Source organism: Cucurbita maxima, unplaced genomic scaffold, assembly GCF_002738345.1.
Source record: "Cucurbita maxima cultivar Rimu unplaced genomic scaffold, Cmax_1.0 Cma_Scf00012, whole genome shotgun sequence".
Classification (NCBI taxonomy): Eukaryota; Viridiplantae; Streptophyta; class Magnoliopsida; order Cucurbitales; family Cucurbitaceae; genus Cucurbita; species Cucurbita maxima.
In genome coordinates this window covers 404,116-424,790 of record NW_019272028.1, presented here as the reverse complement: position 1 = coordinate 424,790, position 20,675 = coordinate 404,116, and the positions used below count along the sequence as shown (strand labels likewise).

The 20,675-nt window shown below is 40.1% G+C and overlaps 6 protein-coding genes and 1 long non-coding RNA gene across 12 annotated transcripts; all 7 read left to right on the top strand.

Moving 5' to 3' along the window:
* The first annotated feature begins 38 nt into the window (after positions 1–38).
* On the top strand, positions 39–1,084 carry LOC111487790 (thaumatin-like protein). The gene is made up of 2 exons (XM_023135326.1): positions 39–238; positions 323–1,084. The coding sequence occupies exons 1-2, from the start codon at positions 190–192 to the stop codon at positions 1,003–1,005; spliced, it is 732 nt and encodes a 243-aa protein (XP_022991094.1). The 5' UTR covers positions 39–189; the 3' UTR covers positions 1,006–1,084.
* Positions 1,085–2,413: 1,329 nt separating this feature from the next.
* On the top strand, positions 2,414–3,991 carry LOC111487788 (aspartic proteinase PCS1-like). Its single transcript, XM_023135320.1, has one exon. It carries the CDS (start codon positions 2,659–2,661, stop codon positions 3,943–3,945), a length of 1,287 nt encoding a protein of 428 aa, XP_022991088.1. The 5' UTR covers positions 2,414–2,658; the 3' UTR covers positions 3,946–3,991.
* A 300-nt stretch (positions 3,992–4,291) lies between these two features.
* Positions 4,292–8,040, top strand: LOC111487789 (E3 ubiquitin-protein ligase SDIR1-like). 5 transcript variants are annotated; one of them, XM_023135324.1, is made up of 10 exons: positions 4,292–4,460; positions 4,564–4,595; positions 5,371–5,497; positions 5,588–5,642; positions 5,733–5,785; positions 5,889–6,117; positions 6,923–7,037; positions 7,128–7,173; positions 7,285–7,410; positions 7,693–8,040. In XM_023135324.1, the coding sequence occupies exons 3-10, from the start codon at positions 5,417–5,419 to the stop codon at positions 7,813–7,815; spliced, it is 828 nt and encodes a 275-aa protein (XP_022991092.1). In that variant the 5' UTR covers positions 4,292–4,460; positions 4,564–4,595; positions 5,371–5,416; the 3' UTR covers positions 7,816–8,040. The 5 variants fall into 5 exon arrangements, with proteins under 5 accessions (XP_022991092.1, XP_022991091.1, XP_022991093.1 ...); XM_023135323.1 differs by lacking the exon at positions 4,564–4,595 and having other exon boundaries at positions 4,292–4,563; XM_023135325.1 differs by lacking the exon at positions 4,564–4,595 and having other exon boundaries at positions 4,293–4,460.
* Positions 8,041–8,597: 557 nt separating this feature from the next.
* On the top strand, positions 8,598–10,943 carry LOC111487784 (glycosyltransferase family 92 protein RCOM_0530710-like). The gene is made up of 2 exons (XM_023135311.1): positions 8,598–9,057; positions 9,229–10,943. The coding sequence occupies exons 1-2, from the start codon at positions 8,949–8,951 to the stop codon at positions 10,818–10,820; spliced, it is 1,701 nt and encodes a 566-aa protein (XP_022991079.1). The 5' UTR covers positions 8,598–8,948; the 3' UTR covers positions 10,821–10,943.
* Positions 10,944–11,565: 622 nt separating this feature from the next.
* Positions 11,566–16,001, top strand: LOC111487101 (serine/threonine protein phosphatase 2A 57 kDa regulatory subunit B' theta isoform-like). 2 transcript variants are annotated; one of them, XM_023134337.1, is made up of 4 exons: positions 11,566–11,722; positions 11,993–12,128; positions 12,479–13,805; positions 15,197–16,001. In XM_023134337.1, the coding sequence occupies exons 3-4, from the start codon at positions 12,588–12,590 to the stop codon at positions 15,551–15,553; spliced, it is 1,575 nt and encodes a 524-aa protein (XP_022990105.1). In that variant the 5' UTR covers positions 11,566–11,722; positions 11,993–12,128; positions 12,479–12,587; the 3' UTR covers positions 15,554–16,001. The 2 variants fall into 2 exon arrangements, with proteins under 2 accessions (XP_022990105.1, XP_022990104.1); XM_023134336.1 differs by having other exon boundaries at positions 11,566–11,836.
* Positions 16,002–16,762: 761 nt separating this feature from the next.
* Positions 16,763–20,270, top strand: LOC111487594 (plant UBX domain-containing protein 1). The gene is made up of 7 exons (XM_023135043.1): positions 16,763–17,020; positions 17,598–17,694; positions 17,811–17,882; positions 18,657–18,724; positions 18,856–18,985; positions 19,085–19,189; positions 19,839–20,270. Exons 1-7 carry the CDS (start codon positions 16,931–16,933, stop codon positions 20,039–20,041), a joined length of 765 nt encoding a protein of 254 aa, XP_022990811.1. The 5' UTR covers positions 16,763–16,930; the 3' UTR covers positions 20,042–20,270.
* Positions 17,027–17,562, top strand: LOC111487595. Its single transcript, XR_002719098.1, has 2 exons — positions 17,027–17,187; positions 17,344–17,562. It is a non-coding gene; the product is annotated as an uncharacterized LOC111487595 (long non-coding RNA).
* Positions 20,271–20,675: the final 405 nt, after the last annotated feature.

The following is a 20,675-nucleotide window of genomic DNA, read 5'->3' as shown; positions in this document are numbered from 1 at the left end:
ATTGTCCCGCAAATAACTTACTTCCAACGATCAAACGAAGCCTCCAGTTGATCAAAAACCGTTTCAGAAATTACAGTTTCTGAAGCTCAAAATCATGGTGCCTGTAAATTAGGAACCTGTTTTCAAGTTTCTCCTTATTCAATTACAGAGCACACTTCCAGTTTCCTTCTCAAAATTAATCTAAATCAAATGTCTAATCACTCCTTCTTCTTGTTCTTCTTGTTCTTCTCTTTTGCAGGTTCATATTTTGTGCTCTTCGTTGGATTTTTAGTCGAAGGAATGTTCTTTCTTTTACTTATGAATGTGGTGTTCTGTTTTACAGATGGGGTTCAGTTGATCATAGTGAACAACTGTAAGGAGAGCATATGGCCGGGTATTTTAGGAAACGCCGGCAACCCACTTCCCAGAGACGGTGGATTTCATCTCTCAACTGGAGAACAGACGGTGGTTGAACTGCCGGAGAGATGGTCCGGCAGAGTCTGGCCAAGACAGGGCTGTTGTTTCGACCCAAAAACCGCCCAAGGTTCCTGCCAGACCGGCGACTGTGCTGGACTCCTCAATTGTAGCGGAATCGGCGGCGTACCGCCGGCGACGGTGGTGGAGATGACGTTGGGGACTTCGAAGTCGTCGATGCATTACTACGATGTGAGTCTGGTGGATGGATTCAATGTTCCGGTGGCGATGGCTCCGATCGGCGGGAACGTTGGGTGTGGGGTTGCGGCGTGTGCGGCGGATCTGAACCGGTGCTGCCCATCGGTGCTGGAGGTGAAGAGAGGGGGGAAAGTGGTGGGGTGTAAAAGCGCTTGTTTGGCTGCGAAATCGGATAAGTATTGCTGCAGAGGGGAATATGCAGATCCCAAAATTTGTAAGCCATCGATTTTTGGGCATTTGTTTAAGGCCATATGCCCCATGGCTTATAGCTATGCTTTTGATGAATCTACCGGGCTTAAAATGTGTAGGGCTCCTCGATATGTCATCACATTTTGCCCTCCGAGTCCTATATGAAATACCCTTTGATTTGAGCTGTCAAACCTCCACTCTTTAATTGCTGTTTTAGAACCAATTTGAATTTGTTCGTATGACATTAGGGTCGACTTAAAGGTTCTACACAACTCGAGAAAGGCCGACCCCTCAAGAAAAAGGTCAAAGTTGATGGGTTTGTTGGAATTTTAACTAATCCCTCGAAAAAACAACCAAATGGGTTTTTATGAGTCTCACCGTCCTTAAGAGAGAAAAGGCCGAGAATTAACTTTGGAGCCAATTCTTCATTATTCTAAGGGTCTCGTGAAACTCGAGTTATGAAAAGTAGTAAATGTATTAAAATTTCACGTAATATTGACCCTTGAATCATCGTGTTTAGGTCATGGAATGTGACAAGTTATTGATTAATAATAGTGGGTGATTTGTTGTTTTTCAACCAAACAAGGTAAATAACTAATCTAAAGTCAACCAGATTGATTGTATTATAGAGTAGTTGATAGTAAAATTTTGATAGAATAAGTCTGATCTTTACATGAATGATAACTCTTTAGGGTTTCTTATGTTTTGATACGAATAAGGTTGAAGATGAATCAAGCCATGAGTCGAGGACATACAATACATGTGTCTCCTCGAGAGGTCGAGGTCGAGGAGTTTCATTTAGGCTCTATCCCAAATTCTTCTCTTCATACCTGATGGCCTAATCCTTTTGTGTTGGTTCAAATTTTGTCTTGCATTGGGCTTCTTCGGTTAATTTTCACCTCTACTTTCTCTTATAACTTTAGGACTCGTCTTTTCTCTATTGCTTCTATTATATTCTAGCTCGTAGAAGACATCATTTCAAATTTAGGTGTCACAATCTTGTTTTTAATTCCATGTCTACGAAAGCTATGACCAACAATTCTTTCTCTCTTTCGACCCGAAACAAATTTTTCAGCTATCGCTAATGTATGTATATTCCAATTCCGCTCTCAGTTCAAAAGATTAAGATCGTGTTTGATAATTGTTTCAATTTTTACAAAAAAGGATACAAGCTATACAAATATTTAAAACTAATATAATAGGAAGAAAAAAAAGGTTATATTATAATTCACAAACTTTAGTATAATTGGAATATCAAGTCTTATCAAAATTTTAGAAAATTGCATAAACATTAAATTTAGAATATATTTGTGAAGAAGAAATTGAATGGCAACCACTAAAGTAATTGTTTACGCAAAAATGAGAGAAAAGATAAAATATTGAAACAAAATAAATAATAGAAAAGGCAATATATTAATGGTTATAAATAACGAGATAAAATCATATTTAATTTATTTAATTGCATATGCACGAGATATATCTTAATTAGTTCACATATATATTCACAACTATCAAAGCATTTTAATTAATTTTATTTTGAATTAAATGTGTGTATAGGAAAACATTCCTTAAATACAAAAATTATAATAATGTAAATTAATGGACAATATTTTTGCCTACAGCCTACCCCGTAACGCACGTTTTTGTACACAAAACGCACTATTTATGAAACTATGAAACAGTCCCTTTTTCTCTCAAGAAACGCTCTATTTCCTTGGGATATTTCAATCCGAACCAACAAATCCATCCCATTCCATTCAAAAACACGATCAACCCATATTCTTTCTCGTGGATTAGATTCGATTCCATTGCGAAATCATGGACTTCTTCCTCCACCTTCTGCAACTCCTCGTCTTCCTCCTCTGTTTCAAGCAGAGCCTCTGTTTTTCTGCAACTCAGGCGATGGTTTTGCCTCTCAAAACAGAGACAGGATTGAATTCACAGCCGTCGAACAAACTCAGTTTCCACCATAATGTCACGTTGACCGTTGAGTTGACTGTCGGATCGCCGCCTCAAGCTGTCACGATGGTGCTGGATACAGGGAGTGAACTCCCATGGCTTAACTGCAAAAAAACCCAAACTTTGACCTCTGTTTTTAACCCACTTTCTTCCTCTTCTTACTCGCGAATCCCCTGCAGTTCCCCCATTTGCCAGAAGCAAACCCGAGACTTACCCAACCCGGTTGTATGCGACTCAGAAAAACTATGCAATGTCTTTGTCTCATACGCTGACGGCTCGTCTCTCGAGGGCAATCTTGCATCCGACACGTTTCGAATCGGGTCGTTTAATAAACCCGGAACTTTATTCGGGTGTATGGGTTCGGATTCGAGTTCGAATCCGCAGGAGGATGCGAAGACCACTGGGCTAATGGGGATGAACCGGGGGTCGCTTTCGTTTGTGACTCAATTGGGTCTGTCGAAATTCTCTTACTGCATATCGGGTCGTGATTCCTCCGGCGTTCTGATTTTAGGCGAAGGTAATCATTCGTGGGTTGGGAATATGGCCTACACGCCGTTGGTTCAAATGTCGACGCCATTGCCGTCGTACGATCGGTTCGCGTACACAGTCAAACTGGAGGGAATTAAAGTGGGGAACAAAATCCTGGCGTTGGAGAAATCAATTCTGGTTCCGGACCACACCGGCGCCGGGCAGACCATGGTGGATTCCGGGACCCAGTTCACGTTTCTTCTGGGGCCAGTGTACACGGCTTTAAAGAACGAATTTCTGGTACAAACGAAGGGCGTTTTGGTTCCATTGGATGATCCGAATTTCGTGTTCCAAGGAGCAATGGACTCGTGCTTCCGAGTACCGGCGAATCAGGGGAAGCTTCCGCCGCTGCCGGCGGTAAGTCTAATGTTGAATGGGGCGGAGATGGTTGTCGGCGGGGAGTTGCTGCTGTACCGAGTGCCGGGAATGGTGAAGGGTGGTGATTGGGTGTATTGCATGACGTTTGGGAACTCGGATTTGTTAGGAACAGCAGCGTTTGTGATAGGGAATCATCATCAACAGAACCTGTGGATGGAATATGATCTGGCAAAATCAAGGCTGGGATTCGTCGAGACCAGGTGTGATTCAGCGGGTCAACGCCTCGGATTGGACCTTTAAAATTTTCAATTCAATTTTGGTCAACGGCTCCAAAAATTTTAAACTACATTAAACTAGAAAGACATTAAAGCCACAATAACCTATGACTTTGTCTAAATTATGTTTTAAACATAACATTATAAAAATTAATTTTTGGTTCTACATTTTAATACATTTTACAATAATTCAACCATGCCCAGAGAAAAACTGGCTTAACTCTTTAATATAATTTAATTTAATTTAATTGGAGATTAAAAAAATAATTAAATTGTTATATATTAAATTATTAGTGGGAAAATAAAATCGTAAAATTGTTATGTTGGGGACAGACAGGGTCCCACAGAATGGAGTGGTCATTTCGGTTTGAGCAAATCTAATACGACGTCGTTTAATGCATTCAACTGAACTCCTTTTATCCAAAGCCTTCCTTAGAAGAGACGGGTCACAACAAGCAACTCAACACGTCCGAGTCACCTCCCGCCATCGACTCGCTCCCCCATCTCCTCCGTCGCTACCGCCGGGTTATCATTTTTCACGTAATTTTAGCATGCCCCATCATCGTAACTTTTCGATTCCAAGCCATCCTTGTTGTTATTGGACCAACAAAATCAACCCCATTTACTCGATTCTGTTCTGTAGGTCTCGGATTTCTCTGATCAAGGATTAATCTGGTTCGATTATTTGATGATCGCTCGTTTCTTATGCCTGTTTTGTTACTCGGGATTCTTTAATTAAGCGTTTTTTCTTTTTTTATTGTTTGAATTTCACTTGTTTAACTGCCATCGAAGCTTATGGGGCTGTAGAATTGTCGTGTCTGTCTGATTCTGTTTATAGATTCATGTTCTCGCCTCATTTAATTATCTCTGGGAGTTTAATGGAAATGTGGAGAATTGAGAATTTGGATTAAAAATGTTCAAAACTGATCTGGTTCGATCGACCGGTAGTTCTGATTTCTTACTCGAGCGTTAGCATTTGAGTAGAGACCTCAATCTTTTGATATAAGATGGATGGATGAATGTATGTACTTGAGTTTGAATGCAGTGATCTTACAGTCTTTTTGGTGTTAATGGGATGCCCAGGTGATCAGCTGATGAATGATTGTGGCTGATGGATTGAATTTGATAACTAAGATAACAATTAATTGGGATTGCTATGCTCTTCCTGTTGAACTGCATATGTATATGTATTGGAAGAACCTCGAACTCTTTTAAATTACTCATGATTTTGTTTGTCATATGAGTGGTTTATTGGTTAGCCATTGTCATTACATCTTGACAAATCTTAGGCTATTATGACTCTTTGATTCTTCAAGCTTCAGTTCTTATGTCATTTGTTCAAGGAGTTGCGGGGAATCATTAGGTTTCTTTCTATTAAGATACTGGAGCATTTTTCTTGATGTGTTCTGCAGATTATTGTCAGGAGTTCATTAGATTTTTCATTATGTAGATTCACATTTCTCTGACTTGAACTAGCTGTCACATCTACATCGGACATGAGTTTTGTTTTCCGTGGAACACGAGTTCCAGACATAGAAAATGGTCTCCCTGGATTTATACCTGAGCGGCGTGCAATGGTATGCTCGATATTTGAACGACTTTACGTTTTCAATACCAATGCTCAGAAATTTTTGTTTAAAATATATTTTCTTTCTGCTCCCGATCAGCGTGTTCATGCAGCACGTCCTGTTAACTCAAACTCACTTGCCTTTCTTGTCACAGGTACCATTTCACCTATATTCATGACTGATTTCTGTTTCATGTGATAATTTTGATCTATTGCATTGGTTTTACTCCTTTATTTTGTTTCAGTTCTTCTGTTATTCATGATATTGAACTCTCACCAGATGTCACCAAACTTTCTGGTAAATTTCGCTTCCCACACTGTGATTGTCTTGTAGACTGGTTTTACTTTTTAACCCTTGATGCAAATATTTACATTTTCTTCTTCTGAAAATGCATATTTAGCTCTGGCTTGTGCTTGGTGTCTTTTTAATGGCTACAACATTAAGGATGTACGCGACTTGTCAACAACTTCAGGCTCAAGCCCAAGCTAGAGCTATGGCAGCTAGTGGTCTTCTGGGTCACACTGAATTGAGGTTGCATATGCCACCATCAATAGCACTTGCAACTAGAGGGCGTTTACAAGGGCTAAGGCTTCAACTTGCTCTGCTTGATAGGGAATTTGATGATTTAGGTGTGGTTCAAATCTATACAATGCAGTTTCTTAGCTTAGAATTAGTCAATCATGGCCACTATTCTTTGATATTCTTCTAGTGTAACGATGTGAGATCCCAAGTTGGTTGGAGAGGGGAACAAAGCATTTCTTATAAAAGGTGTGGAAACCACTCCATAGAAGATGCGTTTTAAAACCTTGAGGGGAAGTCCGAATTGGGAAAGCCCAAAGGAGACAATTTGGGCTAGCGGTGGGCTTGGGCTGTTACAAATGACACCGGGTAGTGTGCCAGTAAGGATGCTGGGCTCCCAAGGTGAGTGGACTGTGAGATCCCACATCAGTTGGAGAGAGGAACAAAACATTTTTTATAAAAAGTGTGGAAACCTCTCCATAGCAGACACATTTTAAAACCTTGAGGGAAAGATGGAAAGAGAAAGCCCAAAGAGGACAATATTAGCTAGCGGGGGGCTTGGACTGTTACAAATGGTATCAGAGCCAGACACCGAATAGTGTACTAGCGAGGACGTTGGGCCCCAAGGTGGGTGGATTGTGAGATCTTACATCAGTTGGAGAGGGGAACGAAGCATTCCTTATAAAAGGTGTGGAAACCTCTTCCTAGTAGACACGTTTAAAAACCTTGAGGGGGAAGCTCGAAAGAAAAAGCCCAAATAAGACAATATCTGCTAGCGGTGGGCTTGGGGTGTTACAACCGATTGCACCTATTTCTCGGCATACACTCTTTTCTATTGTGTTGATTAGTTAAGGAACCAAAGTTTCCTATATATTCTTGTCTATGATACTGTCTTAACATATCATTTTTCTTCAGACTATGAAACTTTGAGAGCGTTGGATTCTGACAATGTTCCAACAACACCGTCAATGAGCGAGGAACAGATAAATGCTCTTCCTGTTCATAAATACAAGGTTTCTGGTCCTCAAAGGTAATCCATAATTAATTAGTGCATCTTATCTGTTATACTCTAGCTTATGCCCAAAAAACTGAAATTAAGTTTTCTTTAAATTATGGGCAGCGACCCTGCTGCGAATCAACAGGCTTCATCTTCAGAATCCAATGAGGTATCCACCAAATTACTCGTTTTGTAATGCAGAACACACAAAGAAGGCCTGAATTTTGTAGTGTTCTTGATTCTTGTTATCAATTTTCAAGTACGTTTTATTCTTTTGCAGAAGAGACCAGATTCAGTCAATGCGGTTAGCGGTACCAAGTCCTTGCAGGATGAACTTACATGCAGTGTTTGCTTAGAGCAAGTAAATGTTGGTGAACTCATACGCAGTTTGCCATGTTTGCATCAGGTTTATCTCTCTCTCTTTGCCTACCCTTCTGAATAAATATCGGATGTGTGAGATCCTACATCGGTTGGTTGGGGAGGAGAACAAAACATTCTTTATAAGGGTGTGGAAACCTCTACCTAGTAGACGCATTTTAAAAACCTTGAGGAGAAGTCTAAAGAGGAATACGTGCTTGGGCCATTACAAAATGGACTTGGTTGTTCTCATTAGCTGGTCGTTTCCTTTCACGTTAGTATTTGAAGCCTCTCTTCCCTTTAATCTCGATACATGAATTCAATGTTGTAGTTCCATGCGAACTGCATAGATCCGTGGCTGGGGCAGCAGGGAACATGTCCTGTTTGCAAATTCAGAGCGGTGCCCGGGTGGTCGGAACAGGGGCAAGGGCAAACCGATGCTTATATGGTTTAATTATATGGACGGACGTGGTGTAGTTAGGTAGTGTCTGAGCTTGTGAGTGAGCAGGATTTTGTTGTTGCATAATCATCCATGTATGATTCCAACCCCTATTAGCAAGTACTTGTTACCTCTACAACTTATTATTCCAGGTATTATTATTATTTATCTCTCCAAAATGAAAATGAAAAAAGGAAAAACATCGTCGAAAGTGGGACCCATCCACTACATTCAAAACCACCGTTAACTTTTTGTACCCTCAATCTCCTCCTCCCACGTCATTCCATCCCAATCAATAAATATAGTTTTATGTAGAATTTCAACCGTTACTAATAAATTTAATAAATTACCATTTCATACAATTGTTTTTTTTAAGATATTTTATTTTAATATGAAACAATGCATTTATCAAAATTCTTATTAACTCTTCCAATAGGTAAGTCTTATGTTTATTCGCGTTTGCTTTTTTTTTTAAGAAAATTCAACATATTTTTTTTGTCCACGTTTTCTAAAATATTTCTCTCGAATGTCATTCGATGCTCGAGTATATAACACACAAACACAAATAAGTATGGTGACAATTAGTAATGTATAAATAAATGCATTTTTACATAATAAATATATTTTTAAAATGGAGAGGCTAAATAAAGAAAAAAATTGTGTACACGAATTAAAAATAAACAAATTCTCAAAACTTATTAACCAATTGTACTTTAAAAAACAATTTTATACATATATATAATTATGTTTAAAAAAAAAAAAAAGTGTTGATAAAAAAGGAAAGGCAGTTTTGGATGAGGTGGCATTGTTTGGGTGGAAGGGAAGGGAAGGGAAGGGAAGAAGACGAAGAGGTGGAATCTTCGTTTTATGAGGATTTACCAGTAACCACCCTCCGATAAGCCACCAAAAGCGGCAGCCCTTTCTCTTTCCCTTCAAACCATTAACAGAACACAACTCAACACAACTTTCCTTCTTCTATTCCTTCTCCTTTCCTTCCATTCCAGAGCCAACGCAGGGCCCGACCACGAGATCTGACCCTGCCCTGCTCTGCTCGCCTCTGTTCTGCCCCCTATAGCATGAATGACTGAACCCACTCGCCGGCACAATCATTTTCCTACGCAAATTTCATATATGACCTCGCCTCCGCCATGAAAGATCGGAGGAAACGCAATGTCGTTTCTTGGATCGCCATCTTCTGGTGCACCCTCCTCGTTCTACCCTTCCTCCTTTTCATCACTTTTCGTCTCTTCTCCGGTGGTATGTTTTTCCATTTCCATTTTCATTCCCCAATTGCTCTAACTAATTTCTTTTTTTTAGATTTCTGCCTGATCTAATCGGAATTTGAATCTGTCATTGTTGGGAACTCTGATTTTTTTTTTTTTTTTTTTTCCTTTCGGTTTTCTTCGATGTATGTAAAACGTGTAACAGATTCCTTTCAACCAGAGCTGGTTCACACGCGGCAAACTCCGGTGAATAGCGTCGTTTCCGATGATTCCTCTGTTAATTTTCGGTATTCCGTTCAAGAAACGGTGACCCTACCCGATCAAGCTCTCGTTTTCATCAACCACCCACAAACTGTTCGACCATTTGCCATAAGGGATATCGCCTGCATTTATTTCGCCGGGAACTCGTCGGTGCCCCACAAGCGGCGGCGGCGGCGGCCGATCGGCTTGGATAATGAGGAGAGTCTTCAAAAGCAAATAGTCCGGTGCCCACTCCCGCCTCGCGGGTCTAGAGTTTCAATTAGTGTGAGATCCAAGTCCCATCTCCGAGGTGGGGAGTCGCACCGGTGGGACTCTCTTGCGTATGAAGCACTAATGGACCGAGACAACACCACCATTGTCTTTGTCAAAGGCCTCAATCTACGGCCTGAGCGACTCACCAACGCGTCGAAATTCGAGTGTGTTTTTGGGTGGGATTTTCGGAAGGTCAAGTTTCTGCTAAGGTCCGAGGTGATGTCGATTGCCCAAGAAGTTGCGCGCTGTAGAACACCAATTAGTTTGCACGGCAATCCCAATAGAATCCATGATGCAATTAAAGTCTCCATTAGAATTAAAGGCGGCGGAATTTTGAAATCAGTAGCCCGCCCATTGCCCTTATCAGAATCCTCCGCACCACCCCCCCGGAAGCCCCACGAGATGTGCATATGCACAATGCTGCGAAACCAAGCACAGTTTCTTAAAGAATGGATCATTTACCACGCCCGTCTCGGCGTCAGCCGCTGGTTCATCTACGACAACAACAGCGACGACGACATAGAAGACGCAATTGCATCAATCTTCAGTGTCAAACACAATATTTCCCGATATATCTGGCCCTGGATTAAGACCCAGGAATCTGGTTTTGCACATTGTGCTTTACGGGCTCGTGATTCTTGCAACTGGGTCGGATTCATTGATGTTGACGAGTTTTTCTACTTGCCAAGTGGTTTGTCTCTACTGGACGTGCTCACAAACCAAGCCAAAAACACCACGGTTGGGGAGATTCGCGTGTCCTGCCACAGCTTCGGGCCATCGGGGCTGAAACGGATGCCGCCACAGGGCGTTACGGTTGGGTACACGTGCAGGAAAGCCGTGCCGGAGCGGCACAAGAGCATAGTGAACCCGGAGGTTTTGAACTCCACATTGATCAACGTGGTGCATCATTTCCACTTGAGAGATGGGTTTCAGTATGTGAATTTGGATAGGAGTGAGATGGTCATAAACCATTACAAGTACCAAGTTTGGGAAGTGTTTAAGGAGAAGTTTTACAGGCGGGTGGCGACGTACGTGGCGGATTGGCAGGATCAGCAGAACGTGGGGTCGAAGGACAGGGCGCCAGGGCTGGGGACTAAGGCAGTGGAACCAGAGGACTGGTCGAGCCGGTTCTGTGAGGTCAATGACACAGGGGTAAGGAACCTGGTGCTGGACACGTTGACCGATTCAAAAACCCATCTTTTGCCTTGGCAAGAAGAGCCCAGTCGAGGAAGGAGGCGGGTCAGGAAGAAGAGGAAGCACAAGGGATTTTTACGAGTCTTATAGACTTTCAATTTGAACATGTGTAGTGGTTTCCTTTTTTTTGTTTTTTTGTTTTTGAATGATATAATAATGTATTTTGGTTAGGGGTGATAATTGATGGATAGATAAAGCCACTCTTTCTCCTTTCTCTGTCTTCCGAATATATTTTTGTACCTCGGGTATTAACATTGGTGCTAGTAAAAGTTGGATGACAATTTATAAGATCCTATATTGTTTTAAAATTGTGAGGCTAAGGGTGTGGAAACGCCTAGTAAATGGGTTTTAAAATTGTGACGTTGAAAGTGAGTTTTAAAATTGTGTCAGAGTAAAATGACTCTGCAATACCTAATTTGGTGGAGTTGGATTATTATACCATTAGGTTAAAAAGAAAAGTGGAGTGATTTAGCTTGATTATTGGTTAGATTCAACTTTTAAGTAAAAGGTGTGGGGGTGAAAATTGATGCACATTTAAAAGAGGGAGAGATTCATAATCTCCTCCATGAGTGAATCAGCCACCGCCAAACAAGGCATCCAAAGCGCTTCCCAAACATTAAGGTCTTAATAAACCACAATTTCGAAAATATATTGTTAAAAATATGGCTCTTTCAGTTCATGTCGCAGAAATAATCTATGTTTTTTGACCAAATTTTTAAGAATATAGAGTTTAAATGGACAGAAAAAGAAAACCCATGAACTATAATTTTGAAAAGGAAAAAGAAAAGGTAAAAAAATTAAAGGAAATAAAGGAGAAAATTTTTTGAGGTTGAAATTGGAAGGATAGTATGAAGGGAAAGTGAGGAAGAAAGGGTATTATCAGAAACTGTTGTTTTGCTAAACAAAGCATTGGAACAACGATCTTGAAATCCCAAACACTGCAGCAGCCATGGATTGCTGTTCTCTAACCTAACCTTTTTGCTACTCACTGGGTTGGGTCTCAATCTCCTTCTCTTCCCCTCTTCTTTATCCCTCGCCTTCTATCTATACGTCTCTCTGCTCTTTCTTTCACGCCTTAAATCCGCATCCATGTCTTCTATAGCTCTGTAATTCCAATTCCCCACCTCTTTTTAATTTTACCTCCGGCTTCCCACTTTTTTTGTTTCCCCCTGTTCTTACATCATCTCTTCCTATTTTGATTTCGAATCTATTTTGAATGCGACCCAGTTTTCTCATCCTGTTGCCTTTTGGGAATTTTGCAGGCTGCTTTTGCTGGAGATTGATGTGGGTCAATAGATCATGCCCAGATCTTGTTCTCTCTTGATCCACTTGCTTATCTTGTTGACCTTAATGGACTCAAGGGGAATAGAGGCGGGGGAGAGAGACGAATAGAGTGAGGTCATTATTCACTGCCCTTTTCTTTTTTTTTGTGTTGTTGAAGATGGAAGTCGTTTGTTCTTGTGATTCTACTTTTAATGATCTTGTTCTTCTTTTAATTTGATTGTTCTCTGCATCTGCCCATCTGGGTTTGTTGATATAACCCCATATGAGCAAATCTGCTGTTGTGTTCTTGGTGGAAGAATAGCCATTGTTTTCTTCTTCTAAGGTTTCATAATTGAAGTGCTAAATGGGTTTAGTTTTAGGAGGTTTCCCCCATTTGATTGCAGGCTAAACGCTACTGGGGTTGTTATTGAAATGGTATTAAATCCTTTGCTGACTACATTTGGGAATTTCTTGATTTGTTGTAGGTTGTTCGTTGTTCCATGTAAAAGAAGCTGTATTTTCTTTGAAGAAATTAGAGAATTAGTGAGTGTTTCGAAGTGAAAAAGGAAAATCTTTTGTTTTTCCATTGAAGTCATGATTAAACAAATACTTAATAGGCTTCCACGAAAACCATCGAAGTCAACCGAGCATCGTGAAGGAGCTGGGACGAATATCTCTTCTTCTAATGCTTCTACAAGTTCGAGGAGCAATGATTTAGCAGCTAACAACAACCACGCCAACGCTGGAACTGGATCTTTTTCTGGCCCGAATTCTGCTTTGAGTATTGGACAAAATCATGGCAGTAAGGCATCTCAAGGGCTCAATTCAAAGTCAAATGGTAACTCCCAAGCTACTTATGAGGCACTACCAGGTTTCAAAGATGTTCCGAATTCGGAGAAGCAGGGTTTGTTCATTAAGAAGCTGAACATGTGTTGTGTGGTGTTTGACTTCACCGACCCGTCAAAGAACCTCAAGGAAAAGGATATCAAACGACAGACACTAATAGAGCTTGTTGATTATGTTGCATCTGTCAATGGAAAGCTGTCAGAAAATGTTATACAAGAAATTGTGAAGATGGTGTCGTCGAATTTATTTCGAACGCCTACCATCCCATCACGAGATAACAAAGCTTTAGAAGCATTTGATCTCGAGGAAGAGGAGCCTTCAATGGACCCTGCTTGGCCACACTTACAAGTTGTTTATGAGTTTCTGCTCAGGTTTGTGGCATCACCTGAAACAGATGCAAAGTTGGCAAAGAGGTACATTGATCACTCTTTTGTTCTCAGACTGTTGGATCTTTTCGATTCTGAGGACCCCAGAGAGAGGGACTATTTGAAAACAGTTCTGCACCGCATCTATGGGAAATTTATGGTTCATAGACCATTCATCAGGAAATCAATCAACAATATTTTCTATCGGTTTATTTTCGAAACCGAGAAGCATAACGGAATTGCTGAGCTTTTAGAGATTTTGGGCAGTATAATCAATGGATTTGCTCTTCCTCTAAAAGAAGAGCATAAACTCTTTCTCGTTCGAGCACTTATTCCTCTTCACAAACCGAAATGCATACCCATGTATCATCAGCAGTTATCGTACTGTATAACACAATTTGTAGAGAAAGATTGCAAGCTTGCTGATACAATCATAAGGGGCTTACTAAAATATTGGCCAATTACAAACAGCTCCAAGGAGGTGATGTTCTTAGGTGAACTTGAAGAAGTTTTAGAAGCGACTCAGCCTGCCGAGTTTCAGCGTTGCATGGTACCGTTGTTTCGACAGATTGGACGTTGCTTGAGCAGTTCACATTTTCAGGTAGACTGTATGACTGAGTTCTTTTTCGTTTTCTTTTCGCTCAATTTCCTTGCTTTCCCTCTTTTTTAGCTTAACAATGGTTCCTGAATTAACACGTTTCTACACTGGTAAGTAGATTGAAAAGGCATTAAGTGCTCCAAATTTGATGCTACCTATTCTTAGTTCCATGGCAAGTTTGATTTTTTTGAGATAAGAAACAATAATTCCATGGCAGGTTTGGTTTAAGGTTAACTTCGATAGTGTTTTTCCTACCATTATAATGATCACTCTTTGTACATTTCAAGTCTACCGCTGGCAGATATTATCCTTTTTGGGCTTTCCCTTTTGGACTCCCCCTCAAGGTTTTTAAAACACGTATAAAAAGTGCTTCGTTCCCCTCTCCAACCGTAGTGGGATCTCATAATCCACCCCCCTTTGGGGCCCAGCGTCCTCGCTGGCACTCGTTCCCCTCTCCAATCGATGGGGGATCTCACAATCCATCCCCCTTCAGAGCCCAGTGTTCTGTCCTTGTTCCTCTCTCCAATCGATGTGGAATTTCATAGTATCCTATCTATAATGGTTCATATTAGATTTTGTTATTCCAATGGTAATCTTAGGTTGGCTGATTTAGCTAGATCTTACCTGAACAAGATCTATTCTATAGGTTGTACAACTTTAACTATTGATCTTTCATATTTAGTATTTTTCTTTTAATTTCTAAGTTTGGTAATTGAACTGTGAGATCATAGCGAGCTCGTAACTTTAGGTTCTGAGTTCTGAGTTCATATATGCGACTTTAATTATTGTTCTTTCGTATTTAGTATATTTATTTCTTTAACTATAGTTCTTTCATATTTAATATAAACTAATGAAAAAGGTCAAGTGCCTGCCCGACCCTTGTTTGTTTGCTTTCATTCGGGCAACACTGGAGAACAATAGCTGGTTGGAGCTTAGTTCTTTTTCCTCCTAAAAGGCTGGAGCTTAGGCAGAAAGGTGCCTTGTGTGCACCTGGGCCAAGTCGCTTTAGGTGCAATTGTTGCCAAATGTTTTGGTAACCTGTGAATCTAGAGATGTAACCTTGCGAGATTAGTCCACAAGTACTATGAGATCCCATATCTATTGGAGAGAGGAACTAGTGGACGTTGGGCCCTTAAGAGAGTGGATTGTGAGATCCCACATCGACTGGAGAGGGAAATGATTGTTAGCGAGGACTCTGGCTCCGAAGGGGTGGATTGTAAGATCCCACATCGATTGGGGAGGAGAACAAAACATTTTTTCTGCTAGCGGTGGGCTTGGTCTTGGGCTTGGACGGTTACAAGTACCATTTTGTTTAATCTTTTTCAAGTAGAAGCAAAATTAGTGTTCTTGATTCTGTATGTGACTGTACCAAGTTTATCTTGTTCATTTTTCAGGTGGCTGAAAGGACTCTATTTTTATGGAACAATACTCAGATTGAGAACCTAATCAAACAGAACCGCAAAGTCATTTTGCCGATTATATTTCCTGGGCTGGAGAGAAATTCAAGAAATCACTGGAACCAGGCTGTACAAAACTTGACACAAAACGTCCGCAAGATCTTCTCGGATGCTGACCCGGAGCTGTTCGAGGAATGTTTGCTCAAATTTCAAGAAGAGACACAGGAGAAGGATGTGAAATCGAGGCGTGAGGCCAAGTGGAAACGCTTAGAAGAGATTGCTGCGGCGAATGGTGCGAGTAACGAAGCAGTCCTCATCTCTACCAAAGGAGGCTTACGAGCAGCAACTGGGTAGCTAAGAGGAGATGTTGACATGGGTGTTCAGCAGATTTGATATTGCAATTGGTATGTGAGCATAAAAGGTAATCTAATCACCTCACCACGTGATTAAAAGCAGGTGCAGCAGCTAAATTCATGGTCCCATTTTGAACAAATTGGATTGGATGGCTTTGAGGTGCATTGGAGAAAAGTTGAGATCATCACTGCTGCTATGCATTTCATTGAAGAAGCTGAAATTTCTATTTTTCATGCATTTTCTCTGTGTATATGTGATTAGGAGAGAAGGATTCGGGTCGACCGAGGCCCGGGTTAGGGTTGGGAAATTCCTGTTTTGTTGTTGAATGGGTGAAAAGCAAGAACGATGTTCAATTTTTCATAACTGTGCTCATCAGTATCTGGATGATGGCCTTTGTAGTTTCCTGCTTCTTCCGTAATTGAAGTTATTGTTCTCTTGTTTCATTCTCTCTGTTTATCTCTGGATTTCAATTTGTTTCAGCAAAGGGTATCTGATATTCTGTCTGTTTTAGTTCGTTACGTATCGTTCCCATCTTCACGGGTTTCTATATCCTTATAAAGAATACTTGATATCGTTCAATGTTTGATTCTAATACTATTTATAACAACTTAAACTTGGGTGCTTGGTTAAAACTTACTTTTAGTAGAGATGGTCTATTTTGATTTGTAATGTATTGTCGTCACCCTCACCGTTTTCAAAACGTGTCTTTTAGAGAGGGGTTTTTACGTTCGTGTAAGCAATGCTCGTTCCCCTCTTTAATCGAGGTGGGATCTCACAACCATGAAATAACAAAAGCAAAACCACCCGAACTTATCTTCGAAGTGGAAGATAATATCAATAAATTAATTTTTATAGATTCTTGAATGTAATGAGAAATAGAAGTGAGATCTAACAAACATAGGTGAGATCAAAGTCATAATGGGATATAAAGTTTTTATTAATGTTCACAATCAAAATGTTCCCAACGACGATTTCAATAGAGCTACCGACTAATAACTTAAAATAAGAAAAATATAATGAGTAAATTTTTTGAGAATAAAATAAAATATGAACATTTTTGTTTCAATTTTTGTGGAAAGAAAAAACAATAATAAAAAAAAAAAAATCTTTTTGGATAATTATTGTATTTTGTGAGTTTTGGGCCGTATGTGTTAATAACGGAGCCCAATCCCGGCCCAGCTCAGAAGCTGGAATTCAAAGGTGTGGTAGGCACGTGTGAAGCAACTTGCGGAAGGGGGTGGCCAGCTAGGAATTCTGATTCCCCTCATGAGTGCCCGCATCAACCAGCAAGAAACGGGAGCGAAACCTGAAGAAAAAGGGAAGTATTTATATGAGACTCGCCTTTCTTCTTCCTTTCCAAATTAGTGTTCTTTGCTCATGGTTTGGGATGATTCTTACTCTCTAGCACTTAAGAGAAGGCGGTTTACCTACAACAACATCAACTCCATGGCTGACGAATCAGCTAAGGTCTTTTCTCCAATTCTTTCTCTACACCCACAAATTGCCTTTCTCAATTCGCTTCTTGCCTCTTTCTTCTCTCTCTCTATCTCTCTCTTCCAGTCGCTTACACTTCGCTGATTGTAACAGCCCTATGCTTGATCCAGTAATTTGAAATTGTTGATTGGGAATTCTGGGTATTCTTTAGATTTGTATTTTTGTCTTTCTATTCTACTTGCATCGTGTTTTTCTGTTCTTTTCCTTCTTTTTACTCTATGATTGTGGACATACTGGCCTTTTCCCCCTTTCTTAAACTGGTTTACATTGTTTTTTGAAATGGGATTCTTTTTAAGGGTGAGGAGAAGGATCATGCTCACGGTGCTTAAACGAATTATATTGATAAGAGTTTTATTATGGGTAACCTTCTTGGATTATTTGGTGTACACACTCATTGTCTGGTAAAAAACTATAATTTTGTTCTCATATATGGCGATCTCTGGGGTAAATCTGTAATGTTTCTGCAAACTTGGTCCATTTGAATGTTATTTGCTGCTGTTGGTATAGAATGCTCACTATTTTTATCCCCACCGGGGATTTTTGACGTTAGGCCAAGTTCCTGGGTGCGAAAGAAAAATTTGGGCGAGAGATCCGAGTGTTTGAAACATTGCCACCGTCTTCATCAAGTGATGAATTGCCCAACACTGGTACAAATTAATTTAAGACAGCATCCTTGGATGTCTCTGGACATAGTTTACAGACAAATGGATTTTAGATCATCCTTGCAAGTATAACTCATTCTATATGCCTTTATTCTTCTTAGGAGGAGAGACAGATGACTTTTATGAGTTTACAGCAGAAGACTACTACCGAGTATTAGCAAGCAGAAAGGATGGTAAGTTGTGGTTATTTTCATTACTTCATCAGTAGTAATTGAAGCGCACAATTTTCTTTTGGTTCCTAAGATTTGCTGCATACAATGCTTTGATGCTTGTCACGTTTTCCCTTGATATTGCTGGCATTATCATTTAGGAGGAGCATTTTTCGTAGGTAATAGACGATTTGAAACATGTTCAACAATTTCTTAGTTGATCTTTATTCTTATTTCGTTATCAGAAATCTAGCTGCATCTTATGTCACTTTTAACTCCAAAAATCCCAATGATTATTTGGGAAGATTGTATGAATGTGAGATCCCACGTTGGTTGGAAAGGGGAACAAAACATTCCTTATATGGTTGTGAAAACCTCTGCCTAGTAGACGTGTTTTAAAACCTTGAGGGAAAGCCGAAAGAGGATAATATCTACTAGCGGTGGGCTTGGGCTGTTACAAATGGTATCAGAGCCAGACATCGGGCGGTATGCCAGCGAAGTCGTTGGGCCCCCAAGGGGGGTGGATTGTGAGGTCTCACATCGGTTGGAGAGGAGAATGAAACATTCCTTATAACGGTGTAGAAACCTCTCCTTAGTAGAAGCGTTTTAAAATCTTGAGGAGGAGCTCTTGAAGGGAAAGCCCAAAGAGAACAATATCTACTAGCGGTGGCATCCTTTAGGAGTTTCATGCCTGCGCACACACACATGCATACACACATGCATGTAGGTGACACATTGTTTCTGCTAACACATATATCTTTATAGAAATAGTAATGCACTATGTTTCCATCCCGGCAGAGAAATATTTAAAAACACGGAAAATCAGAGAGGCAGAAGAGGCAGCTCGCAAGTCAAGGATAACAAAGGTGCTACCAAGACTTTATAGCTAAACTTCTACTCGATAACCTGTTGTTTTTTCTTACATCATTGGTATGCTTAGCAGATTACCACTTCTAAAGTTGTTTTTTTAGGACTAAGCCTGACCATTGTGCTGCAGGTTAGTGTACGGGTTCGCTTTCCTGACAATCACACATTAGAGGCAACTTTCCATCCATCCGAGACAATGCAGGCCTTGGTTGATCTTCTTACCAAAGTAGTTGCTCAACCAGAACTTCCATTTTATATTTGTATGTCTAAAGAACTCGGATCAATCTGATATTCACCTATTTTCTGTTGTTTCTTTGAAGAGTTCTTAAGAGTTGATTCATCATTACCTAACATTGCAGATACCGCGCCTCCCAAGAAACAGATAAAAGATTTGACACAGGATTTTTATTCTGCTGGCTTTGTTCCTGGTGCAATTGTTTACTTTTCGTACGATCAACCTGAAGGTTTGGAATACAAAATTCACCATGCTTATTTGAAGTTTTTGTGGCTTGACTAAGTACTGTATGCGCTTTAGTTTTCAAAATTGGATTTACTTATACATATGGTATTCAACATATTTTGGCTCGACTGTGGTATTCAATATTATATCATCTTGGATTATTGAATTCTAATTCTTAGTCTGTCTATTTCTTGTACTTTATATAGTTCGATAGGAATCTTCCCTCACATTTTGCTGGATGTGAGAAAACGGCCAGTGGATGGTTCTAAACTTTTGAACGAAAACGTTCTATGTAATTCAGATACCTGTTCCAAATTAAGTTTGAATATGTATTAACTTATTCTTCATTTGTTTCATGTTTTCTATATGCGACATCCTGCTATATAGAGTTTCTTAGATATATACATATGCATATATGCGTTTATAGAGCTTCTTATATGATGGAGATCTAATGTTGATATCCATATCATGCATTTATTTTCTTTTTAGCGTATGATTTCAGACAAGTGCCTTCTTATCTCCACTCTTTATATACGGAAATGATATCATGATGAGGTCAAATGTGCATTTCTGGTTCTAATATCTTTTACTTGAGATTGCTTTGAACTGTGATGCAATGCAACTGGTTCTCAGAATTATTATGTTGAACACAGGCGAGGCAGTTGGTTCAGTGGCTTACCTTAATGAGGAGGCCATGTCTTTGAAAGGTATCGAAATCGCGAACGAAGAAGACGAGCCTGTATTGGCTGTTGTGGAGCCTGAAACAGCACCCCCTCCCCCTGTGTCTGACCCTGTTGTCAAGGAAACCAAGCCTACTAATAAGAAAGCTGTCAAACCCAAGTGGCTCAAAATGTAAAGACTGCTGCTGCTGCTGCGTGGTGAAAACTGCTCATGAGTAAACTAGATTTTGTGTTCGTTGTGTTTGAACTTGTTAGTACCCTCTTATTTTTATGTTGAATGGTGATCATAGATTCTCTTCAACCTTCATTTTCTTTTTTTTTTTTTCTTGGTTCTATGCTTTTATGTTGCAAATGTTTCATATAGACAAACAAATATTTTAAATCTTGCGAGATATTTGTGTTGATTTAAGTCGCTTTTTGTGAGATTCTACCTACGTTGGAGAGGGGTATGAAACCTTCCTTAGGAGGGTGGGGAAACCTCTTTCTAGTAGATGTGTTTTATAAACCTTGAGGGAAAGTCCGAAAGGGAAAACCTAAAAAGAACAATATCTGTCCATGGTGGACTTGGGTTGCTACAAATGGTATTAGAGTCAGACATCGGGTGGTTTGTCCGTACGGAGACTAGACTCTGAAGGGGTGGACATGAGGCAGTGTGCTAGCAAGGACATTGGGATATGAGGAGGGGTGGAATAGGGGATCTCATATCGATTAGAGAAGGAACGAGTGTCAGCGAGAATGTTGGGAACCAAAGAAGGAATTTTTTACAAATATTTGGAAAACGTTTTAAAAGCCTTGAGAACGTTTTAAAAT